The 26,744-nt window shown below is 53.5% G+C and overlaps 8 protein-coding genes across 8 annotated transcripts; 4 read left to right on the top strand and 4 right to left on the bottom strand.

Moving 5' to 3' along the window:
- Positions 1-353: 353 nt before the first annotated feature.
- G6M90_00g082810 (uncharacterized protein) lies at positions 354-1,034 on the bottom strand (the record flags this gene model as incomplete). Its single annotated transcript, XM_014688017.1, has 2 exons — positions 354-623; positions 690-1,034. The coding sequence occupies 2 exons, from the start codon at positions 1,032-1,034 to the stop codon at positions 354-356; spliced, it is 615 nt and encodes a 204-aa protein (XP_014543503.1).
- Positions 1,035-2,173: 1,139 nt separating this feature from the next.
- On the top strand, positions 2,174-2,809 carry G6M90_00g082820 (uncharacterized protein; the record flags this gene model as incomplete). The annotated part of the gene is made up of 2 exons (XM_014688018.1): positions 2,174-2,306; positions 2,481-2,809. The coding sequence occupies 2 exons, from the start codon at positions 2,174-2,176 to the stop codon at positions 2,807-2,809; spliced, it is 462 nt and encodes a 153-aa protein (XP_014543504.1).
- A 2,403-nt stretch (positions 2,810-5,212) lies between these two features.
- Positions 5,213-6,286, top strand: G6M90_00g082830 (uncharacterized protein; the record flags this gene model as incomplete). The annotated part of the gene is made up of 2 exons (XM_014688019.1): positions 5,213-5,361; positions 5,431-6,286. The coding sequence occupies 2 exons, from the start codon at positions 5,213-5,215 to the stop codon at positions 6,284-6,286; spliced, it is 1,005 nt and encodes a 334-aa protein (XP_014543505.1).
- A 3,632-nt stretch (positions 6,287-9,918) lies between these two features.
- Positions 9,919-11,690, top strand: fcyB_2 (Purine-cytosine permease fcyB; the record flags this gene model as incomplete). Its single annotated transcript, XM_014688020.1, has 3 exons — positions 9,919-10,374; positions 10,494-10,717; positions 10,793-11,690. The coding sequence occupies 3 exons, from the start codon at positions 9,919-9,921 to the stop codon at positions 11,688-11,690; spliced, it is 1,578 nt and encodes a 525-aa protein (XP_014543506.1).
- A 3,065-nt stretch (positions 11,691-14,755) lies between these two features.
- G6M90_00g082850 (uncharacterized protein) lies at positions 14,756-15,217 on the bottom strand (the record flags this gene model as incomplete). The annotated part of the gene is made up of 1 exon (XM_014688021.1): positions 14,756-15,217. One exon carries the CDS (start codon positions 15,215-15,217, stop codon positions 14,756-14,758), a length of 462 nt encoding a protein of 153 aa, XP_014543507.1.
- A 1,110-nt stretch (positions 15,218-16,327) lies between these two features.
- On the top strand, positions 16,328-17,423 carry G6M90_00g082860 (uncharacterized protein; the record flags this gene model as incomplete). The annotated part of the gene is made up of 2 exons (XM_014688022.1): positions 16,328-16,726; positions 16,803-17,423. 2 exons carry the CDS (start codon positions 16,328-16,330, stop codon positions 17,421-17,423), a joined length of 1,020 nt encoding a protein of 339 aa, XP_014543508.1.
- Positions 17,424-17,919: 496 nt separating this feature from the next.
- On the bottom strand, positions 17,920-18,585 carry G6M90_00g082870 (uncharacterized protein; the record flags this gene model as incomplete). The annotated part of the gene is made up of 2 exons (XM_014688023.1): positions 17,920-18,038; positions 18,117-18,585. The coding sequence occupies 2 exons, from the start codon at positions 18,583-18,585 to the stop codon at positions 17,920-17,922; spliced, it is 588 nt and encodes a 195-aa protein (XP_014543509.1).
- A 3,023-nt stretch (positions 18,586-21,608) lies between these two features.
- On the bottom strand, positions 21,609-23,679 carry citC (Dehydrogenase citC; the record flags this gene model as incomplete). Its single annotated transcript, XM_014688024.1, has 3 exons — positions 21,609-22,459; positions 22,512-23,095; positions 23,276-23,679. The coding sequence occupies 3 exons, from the start codon at positions 23,677-23,679 to the stop codon at positions 21,609-21,611; spliced, it is 1,839 nt and encodes a 612-aa protein (XP_014543510.1).
- Between the last annotated feature and the right edge of the window lie 3,065 nt (positions 23,680-26,744).

The following is a 26,744-nucleotide window of genomic DNA, read 5'->3' on the forward strand; positions in this document are numbered from 1 at the left end:
GGACCGGATATCCAAGACGTGGCGCACGGCCCGCCGCGGTCTCTATATGGTTATGGGATTAGCAGGGGATCCCAACCCAGCTTGTTGCGCAATGGAAGTAAGGAAATAGACGTGGCAAAGCACGCTATGCACAGCAATAGAGTTGTAAAAGGTGAAATTCACATCCATTCTAATGTAAACACAGGCCCCTGAAACGCCTAGCAATGACTTTATCCCACGAAAGAATGTGATGCGATGAGAAAGAATACACGGATAAAATAACGTGTTCCATCCGAAAACACCCAAGAACACCCGCCCAGTCGATCCCTTCGCATGGAAAAAAACACAAAAAAGTGAAACAAAAACCTTTGGCATTAGGCCCGCAAGGCCCTCAGCCTCTGCTGCAGTTTATCCTCGTCCTCGGGCGTGACCTCGGTCGCCGGCTCAGCCTCAGCGGGCGTCGCCTCATTCAGCTGCTGGTTGAGCTCGATGCCCGCATCGTCAGCCAGCTTGCCGAGGAGTTCGTGGACCGCGTCCTCGGGCACCTGCGCCGAGGTGGACTGCGCAAAAGCGTCCTGGTAGATGTTGTTCGTCATGGCGTATTCTTCGTTTTGTTCCTTGAAGTTTTCGAGGACGCCGAGGCTCTGGTACACATTCGTTAGCGTCTTTTTTTTGTCGTAGGGATCGCCGGGGGAGGGTGCTTTCATTACCTTTGCAGGGGTGGCATTCTTCTGCGCGGCAGTCATCACCTTGGATGACTGGGCCATCATGTGCGTCATGCGGTTCATGGCATTGTTGGCCTGGATCTGGGTGGCGCTCAGCTCCGCCATGTCGGCGACCTGGTCCATTTGCGAGGCGAGCGCCTGCTTGCTGAGGAGCATCTTGGCCTTTTGGTAGGCCTTTTGGGTCTCGCCCTTTTTGAGGAGCTCCTGGATCTGCTTCTTGAGGATGGGGTCTTGCTTGGCGGCTTTTTGGGCCTCGCGCCGCGCTTGCTTGGCTTGGAAGCGCGCTTGGAACTCGACTTGCATGTCGCGGGCGAGTTGGCGGTTCGACATGGTTGCTTTGGAGACGGGTGTGTTTCTTCCGAGTCTGAGATGAAGACGGATTTTCGGGTTTGAAGTCGAGAGGCGGGTGGTTTGGTGATGGTGGTGTTCGGGGCTGCCTGTCGGATTGGCCGTCATGTGAGTGGCATGAGGACTTGGAGAGTGCGGGGCGCCACGAGGTGACGCAACAATTGGCACCGCCACGGATGTCAAGCCACATTCAAGCCTCATTTGGTGGTTGCCGTGGTACTTCGGTTCTGGCAGTTGATGGGCGTCTGCTGTGTTACCTGACCATCGCGGGGTTTGTGATGGAACGTTGGGGCGGCTCAGTTGACAGGATTTGTAGGGATCGATGCCATGCATTTTCAATCTTGGGTGAAATTGAATTGTCATGTCCGTCGTGGCAACTCCATCTTGTCCCTGTTGACTGTGTGACGGATTCATGGGCACTCGTGCCAATGCTAGGGAAATACCATGAACTGATTGTGTTGGATAAAATGTTTGCCAGGATTTCAAGGAAAATAGTCTGGAACCCCTTATTCCATTTTGATGATATATAAACCGGAGTTTAAACTGTTGAATTAATCACCAAGCCGCCGTAATGAAGCTACCCGGGAGCTTCCTCGATTAGAATCGGTGGATGAAGTTTGGAGGGAGAACCAAAACCGGGCATAACAACGATCAAGCAAGAAACGGATATAAGGGACTCGCACATTTGAAAGAGTCTGGTCTTGCAGCCACCCGGCCACTGCCGTAGTAGCAATGATACAGAGCAAGGTGTAGTGGAAATCTCAAATAATTCCGGGTCACGTGCATAATTAATGTCATCACTGATGAACTGGTCAGCAAAACACCCTGGCCCCTGTATAGACTCGCCTCATAATTGAAAACTTCAAATAGCTTGTGAAATTACAACGCGGTTCAATATTGAAGTCAAAGCGCATCTGCTGGGGCAAGAGTGTTGTCGTGGCGTGACCAGTTTCTCAGGGTTGGGGGCGGATTCAAAGCCACCTCACCTCAGCCATGCATGGTCCATGACTCCATGGACACCAAGCTGCGAACCACTCAGAAATGATCGCCATCTAATCTTCAGCCGTACATCAACACCCAGACCACGCTTTGCACCCCTACCAATGGCTTCCAAACTCACGATGAACGTTCAGAGCTTCCCACGGCCGCCCCGACTGGAGAAAATATCTCGACATCTACTGGTCGTGTACAAGGGGCAAACGATTGCTGAGACCAAAGAGGCGTTTTGGGCTTTGGAGACTCACCATCCGCCAAGTATGTCGCACTTCTGAGCTCGCCATCGCATCCCCCTTTTCGTTTGCTTTGCTCCCATGATCCCTGTATTTGAGCCGAGTATTTTTGGAAGAGCGATTCCATGTCCCAGATTTTGGTTTTGAAGGCCTTACTTTGAGGTCTACTTCCTGCCAGCCATTGACAAACGTGGAACAGCTTACTATCTCCCACCGTCATCTGTTCGGATTCCCCTGGCTACGACTGCGAAGAAGACATTCTGCGAATGGAAAGGATTTGCAACCTACTACATGGCCCAACTCAGCGATGGTAAAACCGTCTGCAACCGGATATGGTCGTATGACCAACCCGCCTCGCCATTTGAACCCATTCAGGGATATCTATCCTTTTACGCCGAGCCTTGGGAGTGTTTTGTCGACGGCGAGAAAGTCGAGCCGCAGCCTGGAGACTTTTATGGCGGATGGGTGACTTCCGAGATTGAAGGCATCGTTAAGGGTCGGTCTGGTAATCTGGACCCAATAGTTTGAAGTCGTACGGAGTAATGACGCCGGTGATTCAGCCAATGGCAAATTTCAGCTGTAAGACATGCCATCTGCGGCCTGTGTATTTTATTAGAAATAGCCGCAAGACGGCTTTCTTGGTTTCAAGAAAATTTCTTCTTGTCGAAATGGCAATGGGTCACAGAGGCATGAGTGCAACAGCTCGGTGGTCTGCCATCCTGCCAGCCATGAGGGGTCCGAACGCAAGCCTCCCTTCTCCAAGAGAATGATAGATCGAATACTGCTTTTCTGCAGTATATTCATTGTCAAGAGTTCGATCGAGAGCGTTTTCCAGGCTGTCGCTAGTGGCAGCTAGTGCAACGGAGGCCTTGTCCGCCGCGCCGCAAAGTCTGGTTAAATGAAGCGGCTAGGATTTTCCCGACAAAACTATGATACGTGATTGCGGCAAAGCACCTGACGATGAAGCCTCGCTCAGTATGGACAACTCAGCCGCCTTTTCGCATGGGACTCGGACCCTGTGGCGTACTCTGGAGGACCAGCATTGACGGAGCCAAAAGGGAGTGTGAAGCGGCGGCAAAGTGAGAAAAGTGTGAAATGCGACTCCTCAACGTTCCAGAGTTGCGAATAAGAGCGATTGGCATGCACCAGGCAGTACGGAGTACGGAGTACGTACATGTATGTACTTACCCTACCTCGGGTAACCGTTGTAGGTAAGCACGGATGATGCATCGAGTTGCTCCTTCTGTCTCGGTGAGCCAGTGGCTCTTGGACTCGCACACGACATGGCCCGACTCGCTGTGCTGTCCGACATGTCTCTGCGACGCTGCTCTCCATGTCTCGAACCGTTATGCGACACACGCACATCGACCCGTCGATATCTCGGCAGGTCGCAGGCGATCTGACCACAAAGATTGGCTCAGGCTCCTTGGCTGTCCTGTCAACTCGTATCGACGTGGAGGCGCTCCCGCACAGGCTCCCGAGCTTCCACCCACTCATGACCGGCTCCAGCAGACATTTAACGTCGATTCGCTACGAGTTTGTAATTTCTCCTCCATCACACGCATGCAGCGGTGCCTGCCCGGCATGGCAGGAAACCCGACATTCGCTACTCATCGGACGGCCCAGAAGCGGTACCAGCGGCACCATCGGAGCACACACGACACAGCCAACCCCTGTGGGATAGATGACAATGCAACCACACCCTGCACCACCGCTTCAAGGGGGGCAGCACACAGGCAGACAGACACTGGAATTCACCGTCGGCCTTGAACAGAACGCACTGGACATGTGGCTGCACTCACGCCAAAGTTGTAGATCCTGAGCCGCGAGACAGGGGTGCCCATGCCGGTAGATAGTCCGCCCAGACGAGCCGACAAGGGCGACATGGCCGGCCTGATGCCCTATCAGTGGAATTGAGCTGGTGCAACTGAGCAGCTTCGGCTAGATTCCGCCATCTCCTTCAATCCACAGTTCAAGACCAAGAGCTTCGTTCGTGGGGGCCGTCACTGTGTATGTGGATGAAGTCATTTGCCATCTGACGGTTTTCTGGGCTCTGGCTCCCGCGGTTGGCCTCGAATTGTTGGACCGCTGGCTTTTTTTTTTAAACTGTCATGGAGTAACACAGTAGTTATGAGCTCGCCGCTTCATGGCTACCGCTGTCGCCCGTCAGGTGACAGTAACACGAATGAAACCCAGTCCAGTGTGTGTTACAATTTTAAACGCCGTGTCCATCGGCCGCAGATAAACTCTCGTCTCCCTACGTTTTAACGTAGCACGACCTGCACGTCTCCGTTTCCTTTTTAGCATTTTCCCCCTTCCAACATTCCCTGATCGCCTTTGTCATTGCCTTATTTTCCTACGTTGAATTCTAGGCGGCCTATCGCCAAGAGCGCCATCTTCTCTCGAGGATTTAGCATACATGTCCCGAATATAGTCGAATGAAACCGAGTCCGACTTAGTACGACCTGATCTCGGCGGCGCTAAAAGCGCCTGACTCCCTCTGTGCGAAGCTCATGAGGTACAATTCCAGCTGTTGGATTCGGAATGGAATTCACAACTTCACTATTAATTGAATCATGGATTCTCTACACACTAGGCGTAGCAATAGTGCTCTGCCGTCTGACGTCGAGGAGAATTAAACTTGGGAAGTGGCGGAATCTGATGGTTGATGACTATCTCATGCTTTTTGCTCTGGTTCGTCTTCACTGCCTTCTATATTCTTGTCTACAAGATCTTGCAATTCAGATAAAACTACGGCCATACAATGGGGTTTCACACGGAAACATCATGGTGGCCCAGATCGGGTCACTGCCATTCTCACTTTGTTGTTCCCAAATCACTCGGCCTGGACTAACACCAGTATCGTGGTAGGTTAATTTCACCGGAGTCGTCGTCGCTATAAATGAGGTAGCCAAGAATGGGAGTAATTATATGTCACCGGAGGCCGCGGCAGCCTTGACACCAGATGGCGTCGACCGAGCCATTTACGGCAGCATCATGACGTTTGTACTCGAGATATTTACCATTACCGGCACGTGGACCATCAAGGCTTGTCTTCTGATACTTTATTCTCGTCTCACGTTAGTTGCTCATGAAACCCTAGTGTTCAAAAAGGCAAGCATGCACGCTACGGTACTAACTCTCGCTAGGAGACATATTCTAGCCAAGCAATACCTGATGGTCAAGATTGCGGCAGGCTACTGTGTAGTTACATATCTTGTCGTCATCTTCATGTTCGTTTTCTACTGGTGCAGTCCGACGCCCGAATACTGGGCCGTCCCTGTCCGAATTGACCAATGCGCCACATATTACAACCACATGATCTTTGCAACAGCTTGCAATATATCATCCGATATCCTGCTACTACTAATTCCTATTCCTATTATTTTCAAGACGCGATTGCCCACAAAGCGAAAGATTATTCTCGTTTGTATCCTCGGCTTGGGTGTATTCAACATCCTCGCCGCCATCCTAAACCGATACTACAACTTCAGCAACCCCAACTCGTACGTATTCTTGTACTGGTACGTTGCCGAGGTAGGAATCGCCATGTTGGTTGGAAATATGCCACTGTGCTGGCCGGTGTTCCGAACAGTGTTTGGCGGCACCGAAACGACTGATACCCCGTCATACCATGGATACACCATCAGCGGAGGAGGCCGCAAGAACAAGAAACCAAAAAATATTCTCAGCACGACTATCCTGGGGTCAACAATGTGGGATAAACTGGACGAACAGGAAGGCTCAGGCGTCGTGACCCAAGGCTCCCGGGAGCAACAACCTCCGTCAGATCAGGGAAGCCAAATCGAATTGGTTCTACAAGGACACGCGCAAAATCATCACCACCACGCTGCTGTCAGCGCGAATCCAGAACAGACAGACGGGACACACCGATCAGCGGCCCTGCCGTCCTGCAGCACAGGAAGCAGTCAGCAGGGGGCGAAGGAAGATAAAATTGTGGTTGTCACTACGGTAGACGTTTCTTCAACCGATTCTCACAAATAAAAGAGGTGGAGTGTTGGCTTCCAAGCGTTTGTTTTGTTTCGATTGGGGCTCGTGATGCAGAATTGGAACGGTGGCATGCGTTTATTTACAATTTGCAAGGGGGCGGAACACACTTGGCGCAAGAATTCCTTCGTTTTCGGGGCATTGAATTGCATCGCCTCCATGCGCAGCTACGTCTCTGGCAATACCTCATCATTTTCCTCTCTCTTTCGCTTAGAACCCCACAAAATTCACCGCCAGAATGGCGCGTAGTGTAAAAGCAGGAGGATATACCCTCGGAATTGCGATTCGAAATATACTATACTTCTCATTAGTAACCTCCGATAGCCGCTTGATGTAGGTGCCATTTGCGCCATAATAGCCGAGACAAACTTCTCGCGTGCAGCCAGATCACCTTGGTGTTCACCCAGATATTCAACATGGTTTACAAGGAGGAGGTCCCACGCGGAGGCAAAAGGTGCTCCGTCATCAGCATAGCAAGGGTACTAACATTAATTTTCCTAGGATCTAAGTTCTAACCCTTGGCTTACTACTCCACTCGGGATGTTCCTTTCTAAAAGGAGGGATGCATCGCAGTCCATTTTCAGAGTTGAAAGGGTACATGGACAACTGGAGCAGTCTTGGAAGGCCAGTCCTGATGTACAGACAGAGGCGGCCACAGCATTATACGCGGGGGCGGGAAGGGTCGATTCGTTTCAAATAACGTTGGTGGCGCCAGCTGAAGAACGCCATGTTCGATAACGTACCGCCTTTTGCTTTCCTGCGGACGAGGAGGATAGAATCGGAAAATTCCTCCTGTTTCCAGGAACGGACATGGCAATTCCAGCCAGTCTGGGGGGGGGGCATGCTCAAGCGGCAAGCAGTTGAGATGAGGAACTGGGACATTGATGCCTTGTGCTTCATGTATCGGACTGGTATCCCCACTGCAACAAGGCAATTTTTGAGAGAGTTCGGCATGTCCCACATTTGGCCCTCCCGCAAACATTATTGCGCCACCTTGAGTAGCAATCGTATTCATCGCCCCTTAGTGGTTCGGCCCAAAAGTCTCCATGAGCTCCATGCTCTCCCGCAAGTGAACGGGCCACTAAAGGTCTTGGCTAAAAAGGGTGGGTGATTGGATCTTGGAGATAAAATATTGGCAGACCTGGGCACAAGGTAAACGTCTCTTTGCGTAGGGCCAGGCGATGCTACGGCTTATTGAGAACGAATGAGTTGTTGGCTGGTAAGTATGGATTGTTGTCTGCTCACCAAGAGGTATTGAGGTCTGCAATCGCAATAAACAATTACTGCAGTATGCGTCAGCACATGACCTCAAAGCACTCCTGCGGATACTTACAAGCCAACTGCGAAGTGAGAGGGTCTGATCAAATAGGCAGTCGGTGTTAAAGTCGCTACAAGTTTCGTTGTCCCATGAGGCGCTATACACTGGCTGAGAGGAGTGAACAGCCGCCTGCGGAACTACAGCCATATGATGTGATGAAAAGTAGATATGACAACCAACAACTGCGATCTGGAGCACTGGGCAGAGTGTATTTCTGGGGGCGGCGGCTCGCTTCTCATAGCATTCTCGACACTGGTGAATTTGGAGCCTCACTTCTTCCAACGTTCAGAATGATGGGTTACGCGCTCGCAACGTTTCATAGTAAACGGCCAATTAGAGGAGAGCTATTTCGCATTTACGAGAGTCGATGGCACACAGAAAGCTAGGAATTATCCAAGAGCAAGCATGGCAATTCTTGCAAGATGAAGGAACTCTTGACGTCTCTAGCCGACATGAACCAAAAGTAATGGTAAGCGGGGTTTGACGTTCTCGGTCTCCTTGTCCAACCAAGGTGGGATTGCCGAATGGCACACCTGACGCTGACCTGTCTGGCTTCCATTGTACAAGGGCTTTTGTCGGTCGTCGCTTGTGTGGGAAGCGGGGTTATTGATGGCTGGGTTCTGCAGAAGACGTGAATGCAGTGTATCTTTGGTGGTTGAGAGCTATAAGTGGTGAGCGAACGAAAAAGGAAGACCTCCCGGAGCTCATATGCATGCTTATCAAAGTACTCCGTACGGAGTACATGATGGCACATTGTGGTTCGCCGAAGTATGGCCTTGAATGGCGCGAAAGAAGGCCATCTAGAAGGAAAAAACCATGGCTGGGGCCCCCCTTTACCACATACCGTAACATCGGTCGGCGGAGTTCCGGATGCGCATCCAAGCATCCAGAAGTTGAAGGATGGGTAGAAACGGAGTCAAGAGTAGGGAGAAGAAGAAAGCTTTGCAATGATACTCGGCGCCGCGGGCCACATGCAGCCAGTGGGTCCCCTGATCTGGCTTGAGAGAGTTCTTGGGAAGTCAAACAGGGAAGGCGCGATTACACCAGAGGAAGGAGCATCGGCGGGCTCGTACCAGAAAGACATTCGCGCATCCTCCCCAGCCCCCCTCCGCCCAACCTCAACGGCAGACTGGCAAGATGGGCGGCCTTCTATTCGTCTAGTATCAATTCTCACATCATGAGCAGTGACAGCACGTTGCTCTATGCCGAACCGCTCGGCTGTCTTTGATGGTAGTCCCCAGGCTCGGGACCGCACGGCTTAATTTGTCTGTGCGGTTGCCCACGCACGTCGACCGGCATCGATGGCATCAGCCGACTTGGAAACGGCAATGTGCAACCAACACCAGCCCTTCATCCAATTCATCAGGTTTCTACGGAGGCACTGCCAAATCTGGCCATGAGCAGCGCAGCAGCGTCGTGTCCAAGCAGATGGTGGTGGCATGCTGTGGATCAAACCTTGTTCTTTTGCTTCTCTTGACCAGCGCGATATGGCATCACCACAGGGCCCACGTTTTGGTTCATGGTCCCATGGTTCCATGGCCATATTCCCATCTGGGCCGTCATCAGCTTTGCGCCAGTCTCTGTTGGTAGTGGCGGCCATCTCATGTCTCAAGAAGGATGATGATGAGCGACGGATGGACCAGTTTGGCCAACAGGGCTGTTATGGCTGGCTCTCTCTCCACCTTATTCTTTGTCCTTGGATTTGTTTTATTTTTTTTGTCTATAATATTTAACGTTTTTGCTTTCTGCCTTTTATATTTCCAACTTGCATTCTTGCCGATACATCGACCTGGACGCTGGTGTCTGCGTGGCGTTGACGCATTGCATTGCATCAACCTGGAGCTGCGCGTCTACCACCGCTAGCTACCAGCTTTCCGTGCAAGTGTCTTCTTATCTTCACTCCAGTGAAGCTGGCTTCCTTGGGGTCTGTTTCTTGGATCAATTGGCTGTACCGTGCTTCCCTTCATGCATGGGACCTCGTGGCTCGACTCCGTTGACTTACACCTTCACCTCGACTTCTACCAGCCCCGACGCAGGTCAGTTCTCCGCAACATCGCCCGGTCCCTATTTACAAGAAACACGACCAATATTGGCTTAGTCCTGTCGCCCTGCCGCTATTTAATTGGCCTCTGCACAGCTAGACAGGCGTGAGTTGCCTCGTGAGCATTCGAGCAGCGAGTGTCTCACCTCGCATATCCGGAATAGTGATAACACATTTTCCCCGCCATTCCACGATTAACCAGCAAAGTCTTGGTCGCCGAATTTCTCGAGACAACCCATCATTGGTCTGTGAAGACTCCATATCAGCAAAATGGTATCACCCTTGCGCCCGGGACCGGGTCACCAGAATACTCAGAGATTCGACGAGAAGGGTATTTCTCACCTGAGTGCTACCGGCTCCACGGACGAGGAAGCCAACATTCCGGCCAGCGACCATGAACTTGCCGCGAAGTTGCCTGTGCCTTCCAGACTGAGAGATGTCAACAACCGAATAGAAAACTTGGCCGGCTTTGAAGCCCGTGGTATTACACGGGTACTTCCCGAGGAGCGTCAACCTCCCTCATGGTCCAGCGATCTCCAAGTGGCCATCATGTGGTACAGCGCCAATATTTCTCTAAACAATCTTGCTGTCGCCATGCTGGGGCCTTTGGCTTTTGAATTGGGGTTTTTGGATTGTGCCATGTGTGCTGTATTCGGGGCCTTTGTTGGCAGTTTAACTACAGCGTACATGAGTATTTGGGGTCCTCAAAGTGGAAACCGGACAATGGTGAGTTGACACAACTGAGACGACCTTTGTAGTTGCAAAAGCACTACCGCACATCGGGATCAATCCCGACTTGACTTTGGGTACATGTACTTGCTAACCCCACCATGCTTCGTTGTCAGGTTGTTTTGCGATTCTTTATGGGCTACTGGCCATCCAAGATTCTGTGCTTCCTCAATATCATTCTCATGATTGGTTACGCGACCATTGATGGCATCATCGGAGGACAAGTCTTGTCAGCTGTTAGTGGCGGCAAGATGACCATCATTGTCGGAATCATCGTGGTGAGCGTGGTTTGCTGGGTGGTTGCAGTTTTTGGCATGGCTCTGTTTCACAAGTACGAGCGGTAAGTACATCCATGGTCTCCATCTGCCAGGTCTCCTCAACCTCTTGCGAGAAGAAACCACTGATCCGAGTATAGATACTCGTGGCTTCCTCAAACTATTGCCCTATTCATTCTTATCGGTGTCGCTGGGCCCTATTTCGACGCCTCAACTCCCTCCAAGAACAGCGGCGCTCTCCTCGCCGCCCAACGCCTCTCCTTCTTCAACATCTGCCTGTACGTGCCCAACTCGTGGGCCGGCGCGGCCTCTGACTTTTACGTCTACTACCCGGAAAAGACCTCAAAGCGCAAGATCTTCCTCCTCACACTCACCGGCATCTGGACTGCCTTTACCTTTGTCTACCTCATTGCCATTGGTCTCGGAACCGGCGTTGCCAACAGCCCTGCCTGGGCCGAGGCCAACGGCGTCAGCTCAGGCGCTCTCATTGTTGCCGGATACGAACCTCTCAAGGGTTTTGGAAGGTTTTGTTCTGTTGTCGTGTCGCTGGGGGTCATTGCCAACAGCATTCCGAGTACCTACTCTGCCGCTCTTGGTGTCCAGGTCCTCGGTCGCTATTTCAAGGTTGTGCCCCGATATGTTTGGTCGACGGTCATCATTCTGATTGAATTCGTGCTGGCCGTTGCCGGCCGCGACCAGCTCTTTACGATTTTCCAGAATTTTTGTGCCCTAATGGGCTACTGGGCAATGATCATGTTCTTCGTTGTGCTCATGGAGCACCTCATGTTCCGCGGCCGCAGGGGATTCGACTGGTCTCGATGGGAGGACAAAGAATACCAGCCGCTGGGCCTTGCTGCACTGGCAAGTTTCTTGGTCGGGTGGGCTGGCGCGGTACTTGGCATGGCTCAGGCGTGGTATACTGGTCCCATTGCGAAATTGGCCCAAGGCGGCGATGTTGGATTATGGATTGCTTGTGGTTTTACGATTATTTCGTTTCCGCCGCTGCGAGCTTTGGAGCTGAAGGTTTTCGGACGATAAATTCGGCACCAAGTGGCGAGATCCGTCCAGCTCTTTGTTTTGTCATTCTTTATGAGCCTATGAAACCATGACCCGTGATATGACTTTGGCATTACGTTGGCAGAGGGTTGTATTTGTTGGAAGTGGCTTTGGGGGTGGGCGGCTGCGTACGATAAATGACGCAATATTGGCAATGGTTCATGTTGAAATGGGACATCTCATGAGTACCTACGGAGTAGGTAGTATGTAGATTAACGCAGTATGAGATTATCTGATACGGAGTATACGTCGTGATATATGACGCAACACGAACCCGACATGCTCAAAACGAAATGAAGTTGCCCGGCAACATTCTCTCAAGAACCAGCATGCAGAAGTACACTCTTCCGTGGCATAACTCTGTGCGGCTTCTACGACTCTGTCTGCGAACAGCATGAATCGCTGGACTCATCCTCCCCGAAAGTCGACCATTAGAGCATCTGGCCCCGGGCCAATTTGTGTAGTAGGCTGTAGCTGCATACGAAGCCGTAGCGGTTGCATGAAAAGTGTTTCAGCATCGATTGGTAGGGCTGCGTGTGGCGATAATTCAGCAGTAGTCACCGGTGTAGGCAAAGGAATGTCTTTGTCGCTTGACAGGGACGCGTCTGGACAATGCTGCTGAATTTCACGTTGTCACCGCCATAATTGAACCTACCATGAAGTTGTAAATGGTAGTGTGCCCTATACTCTTGTTCTTCTAGACTCATCGACTCCCCCTCAGCTTTTATGAGGGCAGTCCCGGTGCTCTGTATTCGTAATGAGAACCATTTTTGGATCCGCCCTACATGCTTTTCTCGCTTTATGCCTCTCCTCGTCTTCCGTCTCTGGCCTCAACAATCCTCCAAGGAGATGATGACTAACTTATTCCATGTCACCTCTCTCCCTGCGCATCATGGTGTGATGTTACAACGTACGCAATCAGTCAATGGCAGCCAAAATGATTCCGGCGGCGGCATGTGTTCAAGTAGAAAAGATGCCAGACAGAGTCAAACGGCACTGCACATCACTGCACATCATTAAAGTGCTCATTCGGCAAATCGTTTGGTGCCGCCTGTCGCGTCTTTCTGCACTGCAACGTCTTTTCACTCTACATGATACGACGTCACCATGGGACATGGGACATTTTCCCAGGTGCTCAAGTGGCATAATTTGGCTCAATTACACAATCAATGTAACATGTGCAAAGCCCACATGGCTCTCGGACATGCAACTTGACGCAACCACTCTGCACACCCTGGCATTTGTCGGCAGCGACTCTATTCACATCACTCCTCTCCTGAGGTATCCCAAGTCGCTGCCTCGTGGGAAAAACATTTTCCCCAAAGCGCGCCTGGGCACATGGCATCCAAGCGCAGACGCGAAACGTGCCAGAGGCGGTGCAATGGGGGCTGCCCAAGCTCAAACGTCTCACGGGGAAATCAGACCATCGGTTCGTCTCTGCCTCGCCGGTGGATTCTCCAGTCACGATGCCCTGGTCAGTGTAGATGGACAGATGGGGTCAAGTCGAGTGTTTTGTTGGTTTGCCTAAACCCACCCAGGGCCATCCATCTCGGGCTCGACTCTGGTACTCCATACATTCATTCGGAAATCACACGCCGTGGCCAAGCGTTACCGAGCGCATGGGCTCGCTGGGCAGAGGAGGGCATCGACTCGGCAATAACCGGAAATCGTCAAGGCAAGCTACGGGTGTATCTGGATGAGAAGTCAATATGTCGACTCGAAGCACGCCATTTCCAGCGGTGGCAGTCTGCTTTGGGAAGATGAGTGGAGGGAGGACATCAGGCGACCCTTTTTACAAAAATTAATGAAGCAAGATTAAAAAAAATTTAGCAACAAGGTTTCTAGCTGGTACTGTACCTGACCATCAAACAGACCAAGATGATGATGTGCAAAGGTGACCTTGACCTGGGGCTATATCAAACGCAAGCGCGCGTAGTACGTACGCAGCGCTCGGAAATCATGGGACTTGTCCGGTGGGCTGCATGATTAATGTTCCATAAAGCAGCTCTACTATGCCGCTACCAGAACAGACGTGATAGGGAAAAACCTACCGGACTGTGCGGCGCAGCGGTTCTGACTCGCAAGCCGGAAGGGTCCCGGTCCCCGCCGGCATTGAACAAGGCAAGGCAGCATCTGGTATCCAATTCAATTCAATTCGACTGCATGGAATCAGAGATTGAATCTCGTGAAATGAGGGGGCCCGGCCCAAGAGAGCTGCGCAATCTCGCCGAGCACATGGCCCGCGATGGAATCGACTCGGCGGCACTCTGTCTCAAGGGCAGGTGGTGGTTGTGCTCGGTCCATCACCACGGTTTCAATTCGACGATAAACCACAACGCAGAAGCCCGAAATGCCTCTTTGCAAACACCGTCGATTCGCATCAGATACTCGACTGAGGTGATTTCGTGTCGGCCCTTCTCCCCTCTGCTCCGGGCTAGCTCCTGTGGCCCAGGATCTGCAGGGCCCTTTCAATGGCAGGGACCTGGGTTTTGACAAGGGGAACCGTCAACTGAATCTCCATGGTGGCATCAGTCAATGCATCGTCGAGCTAGTCGATTCAAGGTTCACCCCGTCGTACGACCGCACAGCCCTTTCATTTCTGGCCCCCAACGGCCCGTCAGAGGCGTTGAAGTGCCGGGACAACCTCCCACCAGACGCATGCATGACTGACTCTGGCGCCGGTGAGGGATACAGAGTACCGAGTACACCAAGTGCCAATCAAGGTAAGAGGGGGGAAATAGGCGCCTCGAGCAATAAGAAATAAGTCTCGGTGCGGAGGGCGTGTTGCATTTGGCAGTCGAGATGTCAGCAAATTCACACGTCAGCCGGGTCCATGCAGCCCAGCCCTTGATTTCTTTCTTTTCAACTATCTGCCCTGTCTTGCTTGTACGGAATTTGCCGTCCACGTGTACGGGGTAGTGACTTATACGCGCGGAAGTACATAGTGAGGCGGCTTACATACATACACACACACACGCACGAGGCGTGGCAAGCGCGCCTCTTGTCTGTCCCCAGAGCCAATATACTTGACAAATGTCTTCTCCCGCTCACTCGTGCTCAGCAGCCCCCTTGGGCTCCCAGCCCGGCGCGGCCATCTCGAATCCCGCAAAGTCAAAGCCGGGCGCGACGGAGCATCCCACGAGCGTCCAGTCCCCCAGGGACCGCGCGTGCTGCCACTCCCGGCGCTGGATGACGGCCTGCGGGCGCTGGGCGTCCCAGAGGTCGGGCCCAAGGACCAGGTCGCGGACGGGCGTGCCGTCGTCCCACGACAGCGAGAGCCGAAGCGGCGCGCCGGCGTAGTAGTGCCACACCTCGACGGCGTCGAGCACGCGGTGCCAGTGCGACAGCCCTGACTCGCCCTCGAGGAGGTAGTAGATGTAGGTGCTGGGCGCGCGGCCCTCGGCCGACGTCTCTGGGTCCCGGAACGTCTCGATGTAGTAGCCCTTTTCGGGATGGGGAGCCAGGTTGAGCGCCGCGATGACGTCCTGCGCCGTCTTGCGCGTTGCCATGTTGACTGACGGACTGGCGGTATGTGAATTGTGTCTTGGACAGTGAGGGCTTTTGGTACATTCAGCAGCCCACGAGGGGAATTCAAGATGAGAGGGCGAGGGGGAGAAAAAAAGGCGTTGGTTGATGGGGTCAGGAATCCCGCAGGATCAAGAGGCGTTTGGTGCCATTCCTTTGGCTCTTAAATCTTTCCTTTTCGACGGTCAATTCTCAATTTTTTTTTTCCAAGCACAATGCGGGGGCATGCCAGCCCAGCGCTGGCGTAGCAGCGGCCTGGTCGTTTTCATGTACGCTGCGCATCGCGCAGTTACACAGAGGCCGATAGGCGAAGGCGATGACATGGAGGGACATCTGGAAACGCCAACGTTTTCCCGCCGATCACCAGAGAGGGGGGCACGTCGTCGGCATAATTGGAGATGGCCTCTCGTCTCCACCTGGACTGCGACGTCGTGACCCAAGCCGCATCTTGTCCTGCAGCTTTTTTTCCCGTGGTTCAGTCGAGCTCGAGCTGTCGTCGCCTGGGGTGAGACGTCTTGCAACGACGACGAGTGTCGCTGAAACCCTGGACACTGCGAACCCAGCACTTCGCCGATGTATTATTGCCAGGGGAGTGGTCGTATGCGTCAAGTCAATCCACCCGTCACCTCGACCGGCGCCGCATAGTTTCAATGCTGGTGTAGGGATGCCCCCTTCCCTCTCCCCTTTTCCCCGATAATTGGGAGACTGGGCGATGCAAAGTAATACTGGCCCGGGCCACAAATGGATGCCATCTCTGGTATATGTACATGCATAGATAAGTGAGCAGTCACCACCACGGGGTGTGCGTGGGCGTAACATTGACCTCTGAACCTTTTTGCCGAAGCCGTCAAGTCGATATTCTCACCGAGGAGCGGCGAGCATCTTCCGCCAACGCACCACAGGACGGAGGGCCGCACACCATCGCATTAACATCAATATGAAAACGGCAACGAGGTGAACAATCGCTGATATAGAAAATAAAAAAGGCCCCCCCCCCTCGACGACCAAGACAAGGTCGGCCTCGCAGGGCTCCCTCTCTATATGCGGCCGCGCGACACCAGCCAACGACGACTGCACACACTTCGCGCCTCGCCATGGACGACATCCGAAAAGACCTGCCTCTGTCCATGACCATGGCCGCCTTCATCGGCATCTCGTGGTACATTGGCATCGAGATCAACGCGGCGCTGTTCCTCATCTTCAAGCGGCGGCGCGGGCTGTACTTTTGGTCCTGCGCACTCACGTCGTGGGGCGTCATCCTGCAGCCGCTCTTCATCATCCTCGCCGACTTTGGCGTGTGGAAGGACCCGGTGCCGTCCATCACGCTCATCTACCTCTCGTGGTTCATCATGGTGGTGCCGCAGAGCTGGGTGCTCTACTCGCGGCTGCACCTGCTGATGCACACGGCCAACGTGCTCCGGGGCATCAAATACGTCCTCATCTTCAACTCGATTGTGTTTTCCATCCCGACCATGGTGATTGGCACCATAGCAGTGAGTAGCGAACCGAAAGGACATCCGTCGTCAGGCAAAAATCACCGACTAACACGGGACCCTTCCCCCCGCCTAGCAAGCCACGTCCATCAACCCCAACCTGCCGGCCTTCAACCTCATCTGGGACCGGATCCAGCTCGTCGTCTTCTTCGTGCAGGAGGCGGCCCTCAGCATCCTCTACATGTTCCAGACGCGCAAGTACCTGCGCGGGCGGGCGCCGCTCACGGAGCACGCGTGGTCGTCGTCGTCGGCAGGGCCGGCCGCGCGCCCCCAGCAGACCAAGGAGCAGAAGGCGGTGCTGTGGCAGCTCGTCTACGCAAACGCCGTCATCCTCGCCCTCGACGTGGTCCTGCTCGGCATCCAGTGCGCCAACATGTTCCACCTGCAGGGCGCCTTCAAGCCCTGCGTCTACGGCATCAAGCTCAAGCTCGAGTTCGTCATCCTCAACCGCCTCATCCAGACCATCCGCAAGCCCGCCAGCACGGGGCTGTATCTCGGCACCGGGCCCGACAGCTCCGCCCGCAGCCGCCAGTCGAGGCACAACAGCCTGTGGCACAAGAAGCCCGCCGCCGCCGTCCTCGAGCCGCACGAGGACAACGACGCCGTCCAGCTGGTGGATAATCTGTCCGCGACGGCGTTTGCCTCGCGCAGTCGGGAGAGCCAGGCGCCGGCGGCGTATCCCGGGGGCATCAGGTGACGGCTGACGGGGAGTTGGGGGGGCAATGGGAAACCTTGTTTGTTGTTATTTTACCGGGGATTGGGAAAAGAGATGTATAGACACGCCTGTATAGGGGCCCTTTGACGAGCACCATGTACCATCATCATATCATGCGTATACATATCCGAGACATGTGCTGCTACATGAAATACCCAAGACGTGACGCGGCGTCATCAGGCGGGCTAATTGGTCACTAGTGGACAATGGGACGAACAAATCGAGTCTGTCTCTCTATTACTCTCGTCTATGTCGTCATTCAACGTTGACATTATCCCGCACCAATCCTGAGCGGGCTTACACAAGCGCAAGGAGTCCGCCGCAACCTGCAAAAACACCATTTAAATGGCACAAACAAATCGAGTCTATATCTCTATTACTCTCATCTATGTCGTCATTCAGCATTATCCCGCGCCAAGCATAAGCGGGCTTACACGCGCAACGAGTCCGCCGCCACCATGAAAAACACCACATACAATTACCGTCCACCACGGATTGACTTAGCAGAGCGCTTGCGCTTCTTTTGCTTACAGCAACCCTTTGGCACAAAGTCCGGCTTCTCCAGAATTGTTCCGTCTGGCGAAAATCCCGGCGCCACTACAGATGTTCCCTCGTCAGCTTCTATTCACACGCACAGCTCACACACACACATCGGTCAAGGATTCTGATACGTACTCGTGGTCCCGACCAGCGTCCAGTCGCCGTGGGAGCGGGCGCTCTGCCACATGTCCTTGGGCACGACAACCTGCGGCCTCTCCTCGACCCTCTTGTTGAAGACGTTGGGCCCGAGGACGTGCCTCTCGCACGCGGTGCCGTTGTTCCACGACAGCGAGAGCGTCAGCGGCGCGCCGGCGTAGTAGTGCCACACCTCGTACGCGTCGAGCTTGTGCCAGACGGACTCGCCCGCGTCGCCCTCGAGCAGGTAGTAGATGAGGGTGCTGATGGTGCGGTTGTCCACCCGCACGGGGTCCTCGAACGTCTGGATGAAGTAGCCCTTTTCGGGGTTGGGCACGAGCCCGAGCTTCTGGACGACCTGCTTCGCGCTGTAGTCTCGCTCGTCGATCGGCTCCCAGTCCCAGGCCAGGAGGCCGGTGGGCAGGACCGCGAGGGCCGCCAGCGTCGTGTACACGTGGTGGAGGAGCATCGTGGCCTGCTGTGAGTGAGGTCTTGGGTAGCTTGGCCTTTTTTTGTTTGGTTCGTCTGGTATATAGAAAAAAAAGCCGAAGTGAGCTGAGACACGAGGTGTTTGAGGTTGGACGGGTTCGGGGTATTTTATGCGTCAACCGGCGATGGGATGTTTTTCCGCAAGCGCCACAGAGTGGTAATGGAAGATTCGAATCTTCGGGGCACGAGGAGCCAAGGTCTGTGTGTTCCCCCCCCCCCCTCCAGCTACATATCATTTGTCCTTAATAGCGCAATTCCGCGGTGCAGGGTCCCCCGGTGTCAGCTCGGGGGGGGACAGGGTTATGGTTGCCCAATCGGCCAACTACTGCTACGCTGGATAACTTGACTTTTTTTTCCGCCGCGGACACTAATAAACCTACGACAATGCTGGCTGGAACGGGTCAAGCATTTCGATTTTTCGAGAAAAACGCTAGAAAGCGAGGCCAGCGCCTCTTCATCATGGCCCGTTCCGAAGCCTCTCCTCCTCCAGATCGGCAGTCTGCGTGATAGTACTACATACACGGCAACTCGGATCGCACTTTTATTGAGCACAGAGCTTTTCCCCTCACGATAAGCGAGGTGCTATAGTTTGTACGGGGAGAGTTGGCAAAGGCGTTCTGGGCTCGTAACCCGGAGCCACTTGGTGTCTGGGCAAACTGGACCAACTTGATGGCCATGGAGAGCCTCCAATTTCAGCAGCGTCTACTAGCATTATTACTTGGAGCCTTACTCCGTACTCCGTAGGTGAAGACGAATTGCATTATTCATTGACGAGCGCCCTCTTGACTGATTGCGGTCTTTCTCTTCATGGGGCAGATGAATGTGCTAGAGGATGTTATGCCGACAGACGCCGAGTAAACCAATATAATTCCCAAGGCCCCAATGGACGGATCCAGCAAACATCGACGTTATGCAGCAATGGCCAGGCAATCAGGTGAATAAGTCTCCAGCTACGGAGTACAGGGACAATAGCGCTGCACATCCCGGCATGTGCATGAACCCCAATAGCAGTCTGTGGGCACATCCATTGATAGAGTTTGCACCTTGCCCCAACCGCACAGAGTCAGCCAACTCGGCCAGGATCAGGCTGCAGCTCCGGCCAAAAGTGGACATGTACAGCCCGTAAGAGGACCGCTGATTTGTGCAACGAGGCCATCCTACCACCGTCTGGGCCAGAAGGGTACAATATAGGCAGGGGGTCGTGTGAAGGAGCGCAACGATGGATCTGGCATGTCTCAGTTCTGCGACCGGCAGTTTCCTTTGTTTGGAATAGTATATACTCGGTATGTACAATACAATAGCTAGTTGTGTGCTCACGTCGGCCCTTGGCAGTCAAATAGACCAGATGACGAAGACCAGCGGCCATCAGCAACCTTTGGCTTAATCGCAAATGGCATACCGCAAAGGACTAGAAATTATGTCATGCGCTGTCGATGACTCGAGCGTGCATGTGGCTATCAAACTGCTTGCATAGAACTAGTAGTTGGCGACTGAGTCGTACAGGAAGCTTGGCAGATGCTGGAAACATGTACGCGGTCGCCATGGGACGACTTGACGCCATAGATGGAGGACCAGACATGGAATGAACAGCGGGCCAAGGCGCGGTAGTTCCACCTCTTGTGGTTTCGTGCCTTTCTCCCACATTGCCTTTGATGCGTAATACTGTCTACCGTCAGATCGCGGCACCGTCTTCTCCAGCTAGGCATTGACATCACATCGCGTCCAAACGCTACCCTGCGAAACAGCACCAGCAAATCGGGTTGGTCATAATCAAGACTTGCCCGGGCTATAAGTGAAGACTTGTCGGAGCATCGAGGCCTCTTCTGCCACCGGAATTGTATCATCTCTCTCGCGTTCAAGACTCTCACGGCCAAAGAGCCAGGAATCTGATTGCTACTCACAACGTCCATGCAGGGCATCTTCCTTTCCACCGGGCCGGTGGACGATATCCAGCGAAATTTCGACATCATCAGGGTCCACTGACTGTTGACTGTCGTGCCCGTAGCTTCGTCCAAGTTCCCAACTATCATGTCATGACCGCCTCATTTCACTTCCCACCATGATTCACCGCCATTCCAAGGACTTTGGGAATATTCAGCACGTGCGCCCTTTTTGCACAGCTCGTCAATTTCATTGCACGGCCTGCCGCGGGAAGCGCAGTCTATCATGACAACTTCCCGCCGTCGTGCCATCCGCCCTTGCCTGAGAAGCTTCAAGCGTAGTACAACCACCCCGTCTCCGTACATGGTTCCAATGTATGTACAACTTTTGCAATAATCTGGGTGCGCCTGGGTGTGCATGTGGTTTCATTCAATACAATGTATTTGGGCGTGTTTTTGCCACGGTCCGAGACTCAAGTTGTTCCGACCAAGCAGGGCACTCTTCCCACGAACGGATTCTGCGTACGCGGCAAACTCGCGAAGAAGAAAACATCTAGAGACCAACGTTTTACAGGTATTCTTTGTAGTTGATTCTTTTTCCGGATCAGGTTATTGCTAGAAAGAGGGTTTAAACGTGACCGCTTCGTGGTTCTCGCCGCTGCAACCAGACCTCACCTCTGGCATGTCAGACTCACTTCATCTAGGGTAGGTCGAAAGCTGCAAGTGTATAGGCAGGCCATCAACGAGCACCAGCAACATCCCAGCTACGGGTGCATCAAGGTGACATGTAAACAAGCTAGATGAGATACTTGGGAACAAGCCCGGCATGCAACTGTAGCAAACACGACTTGTTCAGCTCGCCCCCAGCGGGTGGCGGTGCAAATTACGCAACAAGACCAAAGTGAGCGTCCAAGGCTACATTTATCCGCCAGTCATGTCCATCCATCGAGTCTATTGATTTTCCGCCACCCTGTATCTAGAAGAGCGTACGGCTTCCCAGATGAATGGGTGATTGTGTCCTGCGTACGGAGTACACGTCTACCGGCAAGTCTGCGCATGTGTTGCGCCCCTGCGGTCTTGTAGTTGCCAACAGCTATTCGCATTTCGAGACGGTCCTCCATGCTCACCGTCGCCCCCCATCCTCAAGAATCATGTGCGCGCCCTTCTCGGCAATAGCATAGACAGTCGCCTGCAGATGCGCGCTAATCTGCAACGGCATCACGCTCGCGTCCACGACTCTCAGCCCCTTGACGCCATATACCCTCAATCGCTCGTCGACCACGCCTCCCTTGATGCCTGCTCTTCCGCCCATGCCGCACGTCCCAACCGGGTGCCAATCCGTAATAGTGTGTTGCCTCACCCAGTCCCGCAGCCGGGCATCGTCGGCCACAATCTCGGGCGTGGGATTTGCGGCGGCACGAATGATGCCGGCCAACGGCTGCGTTTGGGCAATCTTCTGTCCGAAGTGGATGCACTCCTTGATGATTTCGGCGTCAAGCTGCCCGTGTCGGCCGGCGTAGTATGCCGGGTCGATGATGGGCTTTGTGTCCCCCGTGGAGCTCTGACCCGGGCGGATGTGGATTGACCCTACGGAAAACGGGTGCTGAAGCATCTGGAGCATGGTGCCGTATTTCTTGCCAGCGTCCCCTTTGAACGTGGTGCTCCAGTTGCCCAGGTCAAAGATGTACTCTACTTGACCGAGGGTTGATGTGCCGTCAAGACGTCTTCGAAGGATGGCGCGTTTTCCGTCATCGTAAGCTGTAATGTTGGCGGATTTGGCGTGAATTTCGGCCAGGAAGTGTGACGGGACGGCGTGAGAGAAGGGAATGTATGCGAGTGCGCATGGGAGAACGGTGAAGGGGCCTCTGTGTTCACGGAGGTACTGCTCCCGCGCGGCGGCGATAACGGCCTCATCCGTCAAAAGATCATCAGGGTTTGATAGCGAGGGGTCTACCTCGAATATCATGGCCACCACTGCCATCTGTCAATATTTTCCTGACGGGCATCCGGGACACAGGAAACTCACTGATGTGGTCTTGCAAGTTCTCTCCGACCATTGGGCTGTCCACCTTCACTTGAACACCGGCCTTTTTCAAGACCTCGGTGCTTCCAATTCCAGACATTTCCAGAATTTGAGGAGACTGGACGGTTCCAGCTGACAACACCACCTCCCTTGTCACATTCACCACATGCTGCTTGCCGCCGTGAGAGAAGCGCACTCCGGTCGCTACATAGTCATCCTCATCGCCGGAGCCATCTTTGCAAAGCACAATCTCGTACACGGTGGCTCCCGTCAGGATATGCAAGTTATCAGGCTGGTGTGCGAGGTAGTAACTGGTGGAATAGCTTCGGGAAGCTGTTACGGGGTCGACGGTATTCACATTCGTCCACACACCGACATTCGATCCCGACAGGTGGGCGGAATTGGTCTTGATGCCAACAGCATTGAGTGTTGAGTGCCACAGCTTGTGAGAAGTTGAATAGTCGGGAGAGTAAGAGATTTGAATGGGACCAGTCGTGCCAAAGGCCTCGGGTTCGTGTGTGGCGATGTATTCCTCCCTGAGTGCTTGAGTTGGCGGGTGGAATGTTTCGGATTTCTTGAAGAATGGGCTGTATTTGACAAGTCAGCTCGCAGGCTATATGCCTAGGTAGCGATGCAGTCGTAGCAGCATGAGTCCAATTGTTGAGCACCGACATAAAATGGGTAGTTGAGGCCCGATAGCCATCAGCACCATCTACACCACAGTATTCTCACGACAACTCGTGTACCAGGCCACGGAGCCAACTCACAGTAAATCATTCCAGGCCCATCCTTGATTTCCCAACGCCGCCCAGTCATCATAATCCTCCCTGCCGCCTCGAACCCACGTCATAAAATTCAGGGCGCTTGTTCCCCCCAACACCTTTCCCCTCGGCCACGGCAACCGTCTCCCACCCAAACCGTCCTGTGGCTCTGTCTCAAAGGCCCAGTCCAACGGACCGCCGAGGGAACGGCCGTAGAAAGCGGGGATATCAACATTGTCTTCGCCATGTGCAATGCCGCCCGCTTCCAGGACGCCTACCCTAAGTGATGCATCCTCTGCCAGTCGAGAGGCAACCGCTAGACCAGCAGTGCCGCCGCCAATGACAATGTAGTCGTAGGAATGCGTGAGGAACGACTCGGGTGAAGAGGATGATTTGATTGGGTTCCCCATTTTGTGGACGGGACTGCGAGGTTGGGTGTGACGATGTTCAAAATCTGTTGCCCGTCAACCTGTCAAGCAAACACTTGTTTGGCCGTCCTTCGTGGGTTGGTTTGCTTTGGCAGACGATGTCTCGGTTTTTTTTAATTCACCTCGATTGAGACATGTTGCGCTGTACGGGGCAACAAGAAAACGTCGCTCTGCGAGATTAATGAGTGGCTGTTCTGACCTTTTATACTGTCATGCACGCCGTATTACGTGCGTGTTGAAGGCGCGAAACTGGTTCATGAGGAGCCTCCTCTCCACCTGAGAGGTTTGATACCAATTGTGAGGTTACATTGCATTCTTGCACTCCTGTCAGTTGTCTCTTTTTCCACTTGAAAAGGCGCTGTGCAGCGAGTTGCGAATGACCCAGAATCGTTCGATAACACCGGGTTGTCAGCAATAGAATTTGATCACAACACGTGCCTGTCCGTGCCTAACCGGTCTCACTATATATCAACATGTCCCGTCCATGAATACTGAAAACATGCCGCGCCAGTCGGATGCAGACAAGCCTGGCGACCATACACACCCCATTGGCAGTGAGTGTGTAGGGTAAGTAGCCCTGAGGATGAGAAGAGGGTAAGGTCATCGACGGCACTAAGCATTTTCGACCAGAACTGGTACAGCGTCGGGCCTTATGGACGGATAGTGAGGAAGTTGCTTGCCGCCTGCTTTTCCCGTCAGTTGGCCCCGGCAATAAAGAATGCTGCTTCACCAGGTGAAATTGCCGCCTTGAGACCCTGCATTCGCGAGAAGCTCGGAGGAGCGCTGATCAACGGTAGATTTCGAAACAGTTTGCATCATGTTTCTGGTGCGATCGGCAACGACCCTAGCCCTGCCCTTTGAACTCTGCTTAGCCTTTAAGGAGTCAACTTCATTTTGCGAGTCACATAAGCCCGCCCATAATTCAAGATGCATCCCATTATGCATCCATTGCGTCTCGCCTCTGCTATGGAACGACGAATCCGTTATTGCATGATCTTGCATTATTGCCGCTCATCATGCCGGCGCTGAATGATGCCACAGTCGGCATCCCTTTGCACCACGTCGCATGCCGGGACAATATATTTGCTTATGCCCATATGTGAGCATCGTGCGCCTGCATTGGTTTTCAATGCCGATCTCCGTATGGACTGGATAAGAGAAATGAGTAGTCATGACCCTGACAGACCCTGACATGCCTTTAGTCGTGGCATTGCTCGCTCTCTCCGGCGTCCATGCCCTGTGCCTTCAATGACTGACTAATGACGATGCCTTGTACCAGATTAAGACTTGCATGAACCCGGTGTTGGGCATTGCTGGCTGCGCATCGCTGTTTGAGCCTGTCAAGTTCCCAGTTCCAATGCTCTCCACTACGACGGCGAGATCGGTTCCTTCCCCTGCTGTCCACTCTTATCGTTTCCATAACCGTGCTCCATTGTAGAGAAACGGGCGGCATTTGCCATCTATCCCATCATCCCGCATTATCTGCAAGCTTTGAGGCTATTATTGCCGGTTCCCAACAAGGCGTTGTCGAGGGATGGACCTTTGCTGATACGGGGGAACCTTGCCACCCACCAGAGAAAGCAGTTGCCCATCATGGTCTCGCCATTCTCCCTAGTGTATTGCATGAGTTACCCACCTCCTCTTCCAGGCAGCTCGAAACAGCACGAAAGCTAGTCTCGTGCCCGCTGTCTAAGACAACTCTGACCAAGCTGCAAGCTGACAGTTGAGGGATTGGCAGGTCAATGCAATCTGTCAGCTACTTGCTGTCTGGAGTGCAATGTTGTGAATTTTCCACATTCGAAAGAGGAAAATTTTGTGGCGGAGATGCAATAGTACGGTCAATATTTGTTTCTTTGTACAACACGGAGTCCTTGCTGTGGTGGTTGAACCTAAATGGTTAGGACGATGATTTGTACGGAGTACTCCGTATCCCGCAATCTTATTCCGATTGTTGGTAGGTTAGAAACCTGACTCACATCATAATAGAGTTGCCTCGTCTTCCTTGTTCAACTCCAGCGTAATGCATTGACATGACAATCAATATGATGTCTTGGCTACTTTCTTGGCTCCTGCGTATCTTCGGCCTCCGGGCATGCTGCCGAGATTCCGAAGCTGTATTCAACCTTGTTGATAGCATCTGCGCGCCCAGGGCATGCGAATGCGTTGACTGCTTGCGGACGGGAATAGAAACCGCCACTGCGGCTACGCCTTGTGGCAGATGCGCCTCTTTTGGCGGCGCTTTATAGGGGCACTGGCGAATACAAGTGGACGGCCAGACAGCGACGTTTCCACTGAAAGCTTAAAGGCGCAGCTTTGGACCGAGTCCACCAAGATGTACGGGCGATGGTGATGGCGATGGCACGCGATGGCACGCGATGGCACGATCCTCGTAAGCCTCCCCCCACTTGGACGCCCTACTTTGCGTAGAGTACCGTACAGTACTCCGTACCGAGTATAACTGCTCGCTGTTGCACTTGATTCCAAGGATGGCCGTACAACACGCCGCAGACGGGCGGCCGAATTACTCAGGAATGGTGCGCTGGATGGTGGGAACGCGAGGCGCCTTGCTGAACCTTGTATTCCGTATTCCGTACTCCCAGGTGCGATATTACTCAGTATTCCGTAGCTTTCATGGCGTGCTTGGATCCTTGGGGCGTTCAGCTGCCCGTCCGTCAGCGCCGACGGGACCGAGCGGGACGAAGCGTCACCAAATGGTGAGAGCGATAGACTTTGATGACTATGCTTTGTGCCCCATCCTGTTTGGCATTAGGAACCAGAACCCTCAGACCACACTCCGTGTTGTCTGATGTACTCCTCCAAGCGGACGGCAGGACCGTGATGGGGATCAAAGGGGACTGTCGCAGGCTCCGACCCACTCTCCTGAAGCAAACTGCCGCGACTCGCCGTCGTGTTTCCAGGCCCTTCTGTCTGGGTTTGCTCCCGATGCCATCTCATGCAGAGTGGTGCGAACTGGCGTGGCATGGTGCGAGGTGCCAATGTCTCGGTCCATCAAGGCTCCATTTGCATTGCCAGGAGGCGGCCCCCTT

The sequence above is a fragment of the Metarhizium brunneum genome, chromosome 5, assembly GCF_013426205.1.
Source record: "Metarhizium brunneum chromosome 5, complete sequence".
In the NCBI taxonomy this organism is placed as follows: Eukaryota; Fungi; Ascomycota; class Sordariomycetes; order Hypocreales; family Clavicipitaceae; genus Metarhizium; species Metarhizium brunneum.